General features: G+C 39.0%; 2 protein-coding genes and 1 pseudogene across 2 annotated transcripts; 2 read left to right on the top strand and 1 right to left on the bottom strand.

The window, feature by feature from the left end:
• Nucleotides 1-828: 828 nt before the first annotated feature.
• On the top strand, nucleotides 829-3961 carry LOC106389238 (annotated as a pseudogene).
• A 2227-nt stretch (nucleotides 3962-6188) lies between these two features.
• On the bottom strand, nucleotides 6189-7755 carry LOC106389237 (reticulon-like protein B3). The gene is made up of 5 exons (XM_013829446.2): nucleotides 7443-7755; nucleotides 7090-7270; nucleotides 6863-7004; nucleotides 6710-6779; nucleotides 6189-6608 (listed from the first exon to the last, which is right to left on the bottom strand). The coding sequence occupies exons 1-5, from the start codon at nucleotides 7624-7626 to the stop codon at nucleotides 6430-6432; spliced, it is 756 nt and encodes a 251-aa protein (XP_013684900.2). The 5' UTR covers nucleotides 7627-7755; the 3' UTR covers nucleotides 6189-6429.
• A 1919-nt stretch (nucleotides 7756-9674) lies between these two features.
• On the top strand, nucleotides 9675-10671 carry LOC125593399. Its single transcript, XM_048769969.1, has 3 exons — nucleotides 9675-10217; nucleotides 10303-10417; nucleotides 10509-10671. Exons 1-3 carry the CDS (start codon nucleotides 10058-10060, stop codon nucleotides 10654-10656), a joined length of 423 nt encoding a protein of 140 aa, XP_048625926.1. The 5' UTR covers nucleotides 9675-10057; the 3' UTR covers nucleotides 10657-10671.
• Nucleotides 10672-12719: the final 2048 nt, after the last annotated feature.

Genomic DNA, 12719 nt, shown 5'->3' with positions numbered 1-12719 from the left:
TTTTATTTTTATTTTTTCCAAATTTTTTTTTTGTAATTCGAAAATACTTTTTGAAACTATTTTCAAAATTTTTATTTTCAAATTTTTAATATTTATTTTTTATTTTATAAAATTTTGAATCTCAATCCCAAATCTCCACCCTTAACTCTAAATCCTAAGGTTTGGATTAGTTAACCATAAGGGTATAATTGTATATTTAACTTTTTAATGAAACATTTTGGTCATTTTAATCTTTAGAGTCTATATTTATGACATAATTTTTTTTATTGCTATCTTAAGGTATTTCCCTAGTTTAATCAGAATAATAACTAGTCCTTCAAAAAAAATCATAATAATAATTCAACAATAAAAAAACAAAAACACACAAGGAAGAAGACATAAAAGGCACGTGCGAAAGAGTCGGATGGCACGTGTGATTAGTAGTCCTCTTACTCTTTAAAAACATCTATGATGTACACTTTTATATTTTCCTCTAAAATAGAGATCTCTATGAAAATGTTCCAATGTATATTTCCATATTAGAGTTTATCTATTTTAGAGAAAAATATAGAATAAAGTTACTTTTTACCTCTATATTTAGAAGTAGAAATATTATATCTTTATATTTTTTTATTATAAATAGAGAAACTCTATTATAGAGGCATACATTGGAGTATTTTCATCTCTATAATAGAGTTTTCATATTTTAGGAAAAAAATATAAAGATAGAAATACTGATGGATTAGAGATGGTCTTAGAAAAGACAAAAAAAAAAAAGGCACGTGCGAAAGAGTCGGATGGCACGTGTGGGCATCAGTAGTCTTGCCCTTTTATTTCCTCCTCCTTATTCCAGATTCGATGATTTCCACTCCCCCTTGGCTTTTAAGCTCTATATCTCTCCTATATATACATCTTTGAATTCCCACTGACGGCGCTGCAAATCCCTAGATTGATTTCACAAACCTAAAAGAAGAAGAAGAAGAAGGAGAAGAGAATTGGTCCAACAGTATTTTCCTTTCGTTGAAAGAGATTTGATATTAATCATTTGATGCCGTGAAATCCTGATTTAAAAAAATTCAGGTAATCCATCCTTCCTTCCCTTGATTGGTAATCTTTTAATACATAATCTTTGCCTTTGTGTATTCGGTTTGATTGAGATAAAAAAAAAAGTCAGTCGTCTCCTTGTTCGAGAAAAAAAACATGAGATCGACTTGAAAATTGAAGAATTCTGTTTATTCCGTTGGGTGTTTCTGTTTGGTTGATTGATCTATCCTCCTACCTAATCTTGGTTATGCTTTTCCTATTAAGCAAATGGTGAAAGTCTATGGTTTGTTGTATTTATCGTTGAAATGACTTTTTTATTAACAATCACATAGCTTGGCTTAAACGTCTCATAAACGAACGCTCAGGTTTAATTAACGATTAATAAAGCATTGGGACTCACGTGTTTATTATTATTTCGTTTGTTTTGTTATTTAGCAAAAGGATGGATTGCTGCTACCTTAATACGTTGGTGGAGGTTGACAATTAATTAACTCTGTGGTTGAGAGAGCAAGTGTTCGAACAAAGCTGCTACCTTTGGTTTTGGAACTTTTAATTTGAGAAATGGATCGTTGCGATACCTCAGGATTTGTAAGCGGAGGTGGAGATGCTCATAAAGTTTACTAACTCTTAGTACAACACTGCTGCTGTGGCCTAGTCTCGCTTTACCCCCTGGAAGTTTGTTTGCGCTGTTGGCTTCTCCCTCCTTTGCTTTTTGGTCTTTCTCTTGACAAGTTTTCACATTTTCCTAGTTGTGACCATGGATGCCAGATTCCACAACACTGGTTTTGCTGCTAGCTCCTCACCCAATGTATTTAATATCTTGGGCCGTTCCCTTCACGTCCAAGAAGTAGAGGAGGCCGCTGATACTACTCTGCGTCTTGATTCCCTTGCCTCTAATACCAAGGGTATCAAAAGAAAATGGAATCTGATCGATGGATCAAAGGGTCAGGAAGCCGATTCTTTACTCTCCTTGAGGCTTGGTCACTCTTCAAGCTCTTCTGATAGCAAAGGGAGCTCCCCAACTGATTCAATGTCTTTATCTTCTCCCAAAGAAATCGAGGAGGCCTCCTCCTCCATGGATCTTGACCTCGACTTTACCCTCCATCTTGGCAACGATAAACCAGCTAATCTGAAAATGAAAGGGTTGCAGCTTCCCTCCCCACAATTTGATCTGGAGTTGAGTCTCTCTGGTGGAGGAGGCTCCTGTCAATCTGAGATCACTGCGGTCCAGCAGCAGCAGGGGAACCAATTTCCAACTCTTGCGGACATGTTACGTGCTACTAATGAAGGATCCACATCATGTGGTGGATGGAGACCAGGGTTTGCATCATCACCTGCATTGCAAGCTTCATCAAGCAAAGAAACGAGCTCCTTCCTAGCTCATGCCCCAAAGAAGTTAATCATTCCTGCTGCGGACCTGTCATCTAGCTCGGCAACAACACCAATAAGCTCGGGTACATTTACTTCCGATTTAACTCAGCAGCTGAAGCCACAGCATAAGAGTTCTTCTTCTAGTTCCAAGTTATGTCAAGTAGAAGGATGTCAAAAGGGGGCAAGAGGCGCGTCTGGCCGGTGCATTTCCCACGGCGGTGGACGTAGATGCCAGAGACATGGTTGCCACAAGGGAGCTGAAGGCCGAACTGTCTACTGTAAAGCCCACGGAGGTGGCCGAAGATGTGAGTTTCTCGGATGCACCAAAAGCGCTGAAGGCCGTACTGACTTCTGTATAGCTCATGGAGGTGGTCGAAGATGCAGCCATGAAGATTGCACACGAGCTGCTAGAGGAAGGTCAGGGCTCTGTATTAGGCACGGTGGAGGGAAGAGATGCCAAAGAGAGGACTGCACGAAGAGCGCTGAAGGGCTTTCGGGACTCTGCATCTCTCATGGAGGTGGTCGTCGATGCCAGTCTAGCGGATGCACGAAAGGAGCGCAAGGGAGCACTATGTTCTGCAAAGCACACGGTGGTGGGAAACGGTGCACGCACCCGGGTTGCACCAAAGGCGCGGAGGGAAGCACGCCGTTCTGTAAAGGACATGGAGGAGGTAAAAGATGTGCCTTTCAAGAGGGTGATCCTTGCTCCAAGAGTGTTCATGGAGGTACTAATTTCTGCGTGGCTCACGGCGGTGGTAAGAGATGTGCGGTTCCTGAATGCACTAAGAGCGCTAGAGGAAGGACTGATTTTTGCGTCAGGCACGGTGGAGGGAAGAGATGCAAGTCTGAAGGATGTGGGAAAAGCGCGCAAGGCAGTATTGCAAGGCGCATGGAGGAGGGAAGCGTTGTGCTTGGGGTCATCCCGAGACTGAGTATGCGGGTCAATCTTCTTCTGGTCCTTGTACCTCGTTTGCTAGAGGTAAGACTGGTCTTTGTGCACTCCATAACAGTTTGGTTCAGGATAACCGGGTCCACGGAGGAATGACTGTAACTTCAGAGAGCCAAGAACCGAGAGTAAGCAGCAGCGAAACAGAGAACGAGGAAGAGTTTAGTGGTTCTCAAGACATGAACATGGACAGGATGAAAGCGAGAAGTGCTGTTGGATCTCCAGAGACTGATATTGATCTCAACGAGTATGAAGCAGGACTGGGTTTGGCTCCAGAAGGAAGAGTCCATGGTGGAAGTTTGATAATGGCGATGTTGGCTGCTAGAGATGGTGGCTCTGGCTCAAGCAACCTGCCTAAGAGGTGGATGTAAGTTAATAATGTCTTCAGTTTACTTCTCAGTCTTTTGATTCTGCACGTATGGAGTATGTTCGCGCACGTGAGAGTGAAGGTGTTACGAGTCCTGGGTTTGGTCTAGTTTAGGTTTGTGCTAAGAGAGTAAGAAAGGATCTAAGTCCATGTCTTATTTTCCTGTAGATATTGAATTAAGGTTATTGTGAATTGCAAAACATTCTCTCTTAAATGATGATGATAAGAATAAAACTGATGTCTTTGTTTGCAAATTGCAAATCTGAATTGCTTATGTATTTTGGTTAGGATACAGTTCTTGCAACTCTAGCTTTAGGTTAGGTTTCTTGGCGTCATTGCAGAAGTGATTTCGTTGACAAACGGCTTGATTCGAAGACCGATGCGTGTTTTAATGTAACAGTCATCATGATGTTGTACGCTATTTGAGGCTCTAGTTTTTGTTCCACAGAGCAATAACTCGGAGAGATGTTCATAATAGCAGTTGTTGACAATAAGATATGTTTAAAACTTAGTTCTAACGTTGAAAGACGTACATCATGGATAATAGATCATGCAGCCCTAGTGACATAACATAACCGTAGATGCATCATCATACATATAATACAGTATAAAAGCAATGGAGAGAGTGGATGAAGAGCAGAAAAATATCAGCTTTTGTAGCTATATCTAGAGGTGTCAAATAGGTGGGCTAACCATGGGCTAGCCCAGTCCAATTCATTTTGGGCGGACTATGGACGTGCCCAATTAATAAATGGTCCAACTGAACAAAAGACCAATTGATACATGGTCCAATTGAGCGAAGACGAAATGGACAATGGATGTCCATGAGCTTCCTAAAACATGTTTTTATGAGTTTAACAAAAGAAAACATAACTTTACAATTTAACCCAAAACAATAGTTTTATCGTTAAAATAAAAAATTCACAATTTTGACGGAAAACATAATTTCACAATTTTGACGAAAAAATGTATTTCCTTAATTTGGCGGGAAAATGCAATTTCTCGGTTTTGGCGGGAAAACACAATTTCTTGGTTTCGGTGGGAAAACGTAATTTCTCGGTTTTGGCGGAAAACGCAATTTCTCGGTTTTGGCGGGAAAACGCAATTTCTCGGTTTTGGCGGGAAAACACAATTTCTCGGTTTTAGTGCGAAAACGCAATTTCTCGGTTTTGGCGGAAAAACGCAATTTCTCGGTTTTTGGTGGGAAAACGCAATTTTTCAGTTTTGGCGGGAAAACGCAATTTCTGTGCCCAAAACTGAAATGGTCCAACTGGTCATGCCCATTTGGACCATGGACGGACCATTTGACAGCTATAGCTATATCCTTGTGGTTATGAAATCTTTGAGGTGAAGGAGAAGAAGTCGGCATACAAGGGGTCATGTTGGAGAAAAGTTTGTAGGAAGTGGGGGGGGGGGGGGGGGGGGGGGGGTATGTATTGATTGCTTTGCCGTCATGCACTTAAGGTTATTTGAGAAAAGAAACGGAAGCAAGACGATTACATGGATGATTGATATCTTCACTTTTAAGTGAAGAATGCAGTACCAAACACCAATCGAGGCTGTGCATTGTATGAATTTCTGGGAGAAGACTGATGAGGATGGGATTGTGCCACCGCCAACAAAAGATACATATGCATCCATCCTTAGGAATAAAGAAGGTTCTAAAGAGGATAAAAGGGAAGAATGAGTCACCGAGTAAGAAATAAAAAAATAGGCAAAAGTCTCCAACTAAGGTTTCAAGAGCAAGAAAAATAATTCCTTGTGGAAGATGTGGAGCTATTGGACACAAACTCGTAAAATTGTACTAACATTGGTTTTGAGATTCAGCGTCCACCCAAGAAGAAGAAGACTATCTAGCGAGAAGGATCATCTCAACCCATGCCAAGCCAAGTGATTGACTAGTCTTTCAGTTTTTATGTGGTGTTTTGATGTATTTTGCTAGTCTCGGTCATGCTTTGATGTGTTTTCGTAATTTGTATAGAGTAGGTATGACTCTCGGTTTCTATTCTCGGTTGTGTTTTATGTTTTTTCAAACAAAATTTTGTGTTCTTTCCCAATGTTAGACGCATCAAGAAGAAACCAAATCGGTTTCTAGGCTCGGTTTCAGACGCATTTCCATCTTCTTGTACAGAGAAATCACAACATCGGCTCGATTCATCCTTCTATATGATCTCTACGCTCATCTTTTTCTTTGTATTTTGAGTATTTTCATTAATGAACTTCTCTCAAATAATTCAATACAACTCCAGATATGAATGTTATTGGACCAACATAAAAAAAAAATTAGACTACAAATAAAACTAAAACCGAATAGAATTTCGATCTAACCCTAGCTGAATCAAGGAAATCATTAACCGGTCTCAAACCATCATCATCAGAATTCAGAAACATATCAGGAAAGAATCTCTGCAAAACTATCTTGAGAGATCTCGGAAATCTGAAAGCCACTTGTGTGCAGCATTCAAAATCCGAAGATTAGACTATCATAAAGAAGACGATGGTATTCCATAACAGAATCAACAATAATAGGGTTCATTCAAATTCATATGTTGTGTAAATTTTGGTTAAAACCCCGAATAAAATCCACAGAGAGAGACTAAAGGGTTTATTAAACCAAGACGGCTTCCAATAACAAGTAAAGAAACAATGCTTCGAGATTAATCTATCAATCTGGAAGACTCAGATGATGATATGATGCTGTGAGAGAAACTTACACACTCTTCTAATCCTTCTTCTTGTTGAAGGCTCCTCTGGGGATTTTGCTCATCACCTTGCTCAAAACCTTCTCATCGAGCACCGCGTATTGCTTCTTGATCTCCTTCATTGCCTTTTCACCAAAGTCATCTACTTTATCCTCATACTTTTCGTAAAGCACGGGGACAGTGAAGAGAAGAACAGTTGCTGAAAGCAGAGAGAGAAGTGAATATAAGATATCAGAAAAAACACACATAGCATGCTAATTTAATAAATTGGATGCAACAAGGGACTCTATGGATCATTACCGATATAGATCAAGGTCAAGAAGTTGCATGAGCTACCAACTTTGGACAAAACCCACAACCCAGCAACAACCTGAAATAAAGATTAGTGAACCAATGTTAAAAACAAAAAACCAACAATCTAATGTTGAACAAAAAAAAAAAAAAGGTATTTACCATAAGGAACTTCTTGAGATCTCTTCCTAATGCGATGTTCCTAAGAAGAGTAAAACCACGATTGATTTCAATCCTGAGCCCAGAGGCAAGCTGGAGAACAACATCCTCGGGGATGTGCACTTCAGGAATATGAGGAGGCGTCCTGTAAAAATGCAAACAATCAGCCTTCAACACAGCATTGAGAACAAATGGTTATCTCACTAAAGATAAAACATTGTGAAACTTACTTGTGAATGAAGGTAGTAGCACTAGACCACAAGAACAACACAGCGAGAGCAAGGATCGAGACGTGACCGAAGAGAGTGAGGAGGTTGTATTGGAGTAACTCGAATAAGATCCAGGAGAGAGTTGCAGCACCCAACACTCCTCCTGATACCTTCTTGTTCCTCCATAGGAATATGTCGGCAGCTGATTAAAAAAAAAACAACATGTAAACATCAAATCAAAATCGTTCTCCTGAATCTATACACCATACCAAGCAACAAGACTAATCTACAATCCTAGGCTCAACTTCACATTCGATCAGCTAGATAGAATCCAGATCCGATAAGAGAAACTATCTAGAGATAGAGATCCGTACGTTTTCCGCCACCGAAGACCTTGTGGACAGGCTTTTCTCTTCCGAAGAGGCGGTAGATCTTCGTCTTGATAGACGACGCTTTCTTCTCGTCATCTGAATCTGAAGAAGAAGAGTTATCGTGGCCATGGATCTTCTCCGCGATCTTCTCCATGATCGATTCCTCGTGCTTGTGCTCTTCCGCCATTGTAGCCTTCAAAACCTCCGCAGGCAAAAACCCTAAAACTTTGTTTTCTGATTATTCAGTGAGAAACGGAGAAGAAAATAAAACCACAAAAGTGCTCTTCGGTCACTTTTAACCACCAAATAAGAGCGTCCGATACAGATTCAATCTCACCCGTCGATTTATATAACCCTATCGCGCCCGTTGGAACATCTGGGCAGGTACGGCCCACGTTAAAATCAATAACTTTAGTTGTTCAGAAAAAAACTTATTTCTAAAGTAAATAATTAAATAAAATAACATATCTAGGTTACAAGCTTTTAACTAGCCATGATCATTCACTTATTCGGTTCGGTTCCGGTTAAGAACCATTCGGTTTCGGCTATCTCTGATAAATCATTGTTATAATCACTAGGTACTTATGAGATTTTGGTTCAGTTTTGGTTCGGTATCGGATCGATTATGGATACCCGTTAATATGTGAATCAAATATATATATGTGGTCTTGTGGTAACAATGTTCTCATTTTTCTTGTCCATTCTGAGTTTGAGTGGGGTTGATGACATTTTACTTTATATTAGAAAACTGAAACTTGTTTTTCGGATATTTAGGTGAGTAACCATTTGGTTTTCGGTTCGGTACTGGTTTGGTTATTTTGGAAATAAAAATACAGGAATCATTCGGGTATTTGAGGGTTTCGGTTCGGTTCCGGTTCCGATTTTTTGCCTAGCTAAAAGTTATAACTCTCTTTAATATTTTTGGATTTCAATTCTTGATAATTTTTTTATTATATGCCATAACTCATATTTTTTTTACAAAAAAATTAAATAGTCTAGATTATTTTATGTTATTTTGTATGTAAATAAAAATTATAAACTAAATTTAAGTAATTTTCTATATATTTTTTAAACTTAAAATTTTTCTTATATTATTCAATATCTAATATATTAGTATTATATAAAAATTAATTAATTTATTAAATTGTGGTTGACTTAATAGTCCACTGATCCAATTGTCCAATTGCGAGTCTGGATCGGATTTAAAAACATTGCCTAAATCAAATATCCAATGTATATCCGCAACTACAAGATTTTTGGAAATGTATATCCCTACCATATAAAAGGGGCTAAATCCCTCTCTCCTAAGCCCTGCCACATAGGCAAAAATATTGAGAACCAATCAATATGCCATGTCATCCCGGACTGGGCTTGGGATTAAAAAAAATCAACAATTCGCAGCCCATTAGACCCATCTCCTAGCCCACTCACGCGCCTCTCTTGATTTAACGTATTGGTCGGAGCCCATTACTCATCTCGGTTCCCAATCTAGAGCTCTCTCTCTCTTTGAAATCGTTCTCTCGATCCCCTTTACTTTGAAATCGTTTCTCTCTAACCCTAATCGCCGTCTTTCTCTCTTTGTCGATTCTCTTTCTCCCCCCCAATCAATAACCATAATCGTCGTCTCGATCTCTTTGTCGATTCTCTTTCTCCCCCCAACTCATCCCGTATAATGTCCCCGATGAGAGTGATGGTACTTCAATGTGCTCTCATCAATCCTCCATTCAAGATCCCTTCGGACCCTCCACATCCCCCCTCCGCCTCGATGATTACCTCAGATCGTAAAATCCATACCCTCATCATGGCGAAAACGACTGCAATCCGCACCGGCAAAGCTTCTCCTCCTCTCCTCTTCTGACATGTTTCACCAGGGCCAGGCGATTCCACCTTGCAGTTTAGGCTTCTTCATTTCTGGGAAGCTCACAAGAATGTCAAAGGAGGACCAGGGATCCTTCTTGGGATCGAGATGCTTATGATCAATGCGGAGATATGTCTTCATTTCTCATTATATTAGCGTACATTAGGTTGAGATGTTAGCGTATATTGGAAAACAAAAACTTGATTGATTAAAATAAAAACTTGATTGATTCGTTTGAATTACATTAGCGTCCCTTTGATTGGTTTTCCTTGGCGTATATTCGAAAAAAATATGATTGATTCGTTTGAATTATATTAGCGTATCTTTGATTGATTAGAGAGATTTGTTTCTGTTGCTTTAAACGCTTATAATTTTAATCACTCTGAAAAAACATTTGATTTATTGGGATAAGATGAAATAATATTAGCTTATCTTTGATTATATATTAGCTTATCTTTGATTGGTTTTCCTGTTTCATTATTCACTTGAGAGTGCTTTGATAGAGATCATATTAGTATAGAACATGGCTTCGTGTAATACCAAAACTGTAAAGTTTGTTTTTGTTGACTTATATCAATCTATTTGAACGCTTATAATTTTATTTGAACGCTTTCAACTGACTCGATATTGTATCTCTGTTCTGTAGGGTACTTTGGCTCAGGGGTTCATCGGTCAGAACCGTCGCAACCAGTATGAGAAAGAGCTCCAGCGTGGTAGAATCTACACACTGACAAACTTCTATGCATCCAACAGCAAGGTGATGTACCATGTTGCTGATCAGAGGCTGGTAATTTGCATCTCACACGCATCTGCCCTGCCGAAGGATGAAGAAGACATTGAAGGCATTTTAACAGAGCGCTTCAGAGTCCATTCCTTTTCAGACTTTGAAGCAAACTGCGATCTCAGAGGGGATCTTCACGGTAAGGTTTAGATATTTTCTTAACATATATCTAAACATATATGCGTGTAATTAAACATATATATGTGTGTGACTGTTTGTTGTAGATGTTGTTGGCCACCTTAAGCTGGTTGATGGCCAGGCTCTCCATCAGCGTCCGGTTTTGTGCACCAAGGATGACTCAGCTTCTCGGAAAGTGATGGTCCATTTGCAGCTTAAAGAGTAAGCTGTTGTAGTTCGACCAACGCATATATGTCATTTTCTAATTTATGATTCTTAGTTAAATTAAACATCTACTCTTTGTTAACTGCAGTGGTCCAGTGATTAACGTCTATCTATGGGACGAGGCCGCGGTAAGTTTCCGCCTGAAGTTTGACGCAAGTGAAGCCACTCCAACGGTTCTTTTGGTCACAACGTTCAATCCTAAAAGCCTCGGTGGTAATCTCTTACACTCAATATAAGAACTCCTGAACACTCACACTCACTTACATAAACCTACCACTAACTGCTTCTGTATTGACAGGGAAATTGTGCCTAAGTTCAATGTCCTCTTCAAGATTGTTTTTGGACGAAGATGTTGACCCCACTAGGGAATACTTGACATGGTTAGTATTAGCTAATGTCCTCTTCAATCTATAGATTACTCAATTATGTGTTTAGCAACTTTGATGATCGCCTGATTTAAAATTCTTTCCAAGGTTGACTACGAACCCTTCTGCAACTTCTTTGGTCAACCTTGTTGAGGTGGTCAAAGCTGAGACTCTCACAATAAGTGAGATTGCTGCCTTCCTCAAGCGTCAGCCTGCTAAGGTAATCATATTTCCTAATTAGAATCAAGCACTTTTCTCAATTTAGTTGCTGACAACCCTTAGGATGTGATTTCAGGTTGCCTACTTTGACTGCATTGCCACAATTGATGATGTCAAGCTTGGCACTGAGTGGTATTACATTGCTTGCAAATATTGCCAGACCAAGTTAAACCGTGGGCCGACAACATTGCTTTGTCCAAAATGCGGCAATGAAAATGCTACTGCAGTAGCCAAGTAAGATTCTCCTCTCAAATATGTTTCCATTTGACAATGTATATACTAATCACTTGGTTTTTAACCAGCTATCGGGTGGAGCTTTCTGTCTAAGATAATGAGGAGCAGTGCACGTTCATCATTCTCGGAGATACTGGGAAAGAGCTCGCTGGCAGAAAAGCAACATAGTTGATCGACGCTTATGTTCAGGTAATTGTTGTTCTGTTGATAAATGATAATTTTCATAATCTTGACACTTATTTTATTCATAAAGTCTACCAAGTTGATAAATGAATTCTCTTATACTAGGAAAATGGTGGAGATGCGGCAATGTTTTATTGATACAATAGGCCAGACAAAGAAATTCAGAATCAAGGTCGCCCACTACAATTTCACTTCAACCCGACTGTCCTTGACCGCTACCAAGATAGTCTCACCTGCAGTTTTACCACCAAAGAATCCGCCACTCAACACGCCACCTACTCTTCTTGGCGCACAAAATCATCGTCCAGGAGCTGAAGTAGAAATCTCAGATGTAGCTGAGAGCAGTGGTGGTGGTACTTCAGCCACTGACGACCAGAAGAAAGCTAAGCGTACCAAGCGTAGTGGCTAGATCTCATGCACCAAAATCACTTTATCAATGGCTGGTACAGAATACCCAGCCAGTCAGTATGCTTCTCTAATATCAGTCTTCTTATTTCTCTTAGATCAATTTGTTTTTTCATCTTGCTAAGACAATTTCATTTTGGAAAAACGTTACGGTTTTCTTATCTTATTAAGTTGTTCGGTTTTCATTCCTATCTTGGTTATGCAGTCTTTAAAATTTTATGTATTCGTGTTCATTATTGTACTATGAAGAGGTAAACATAATACAATGCATGGAGTCGAATAAGGAATACGTACAATTCATGCATTGATTCGTTTGCGTCCAGCTGTTAATTATTACACTTCGATCTACCACATATTTGCCATCATAAATCAAAATCGATTTCTCCAACCTTAACTGACTCAATAGAATATTCTTCAAGCTGGCCACAAATTTAATAAAGGATATTGCCATATTTCATGCCAATAATGCAGACTGCATTCATTAAGAATTAAATAGAATATATACTACCATTAATACAAATAACTAAAGATATGTAAAAACCACATAACATTTTGAAAAGAAATATTCGGGTCTTTCACTAAGGTTACCCACATATCCATTGCCTCTCAGCCTGCAAAACATTGACCTCGGCAACCGTGAAAGATTTACGAGTCAATCTTATATTCAGTGTAAGATTTTTTGTATTTCGATTATGTATTTGCTTTCTTTTATTTTGTTCTGATTTGTTATTGTGTCTATAGAAAATTTCGTTGTTGTTTTCTGTTTTGCTTTGCTGTTGATAATCCTGTTGAGTCTTGATTTTTCAATAAGTTGTGTACGAATCAATACATCCCAAGAAAATGTTATTTCCTAGTTATTTAAGATTGTTTACTTATGGAAAAAGGCTTATATA

The sequence above is a fragment of the Brassica napus genome, chromosome C9 (assembly GCF_020379485.1).
Source record: "Brassica napus cultivar Da-Ae chromosome C9, Da-Ae, whole genome shotgun sequence".
NCBI lineage: Eukaryota > Viridiplantae > Streptophyta > Magnoliopsida > Brassicales > Brassicaceae > Brassica > Brassica napus.
This window is presented reverse-complemented; position numbering and strand designations above follow the sequence as displayed.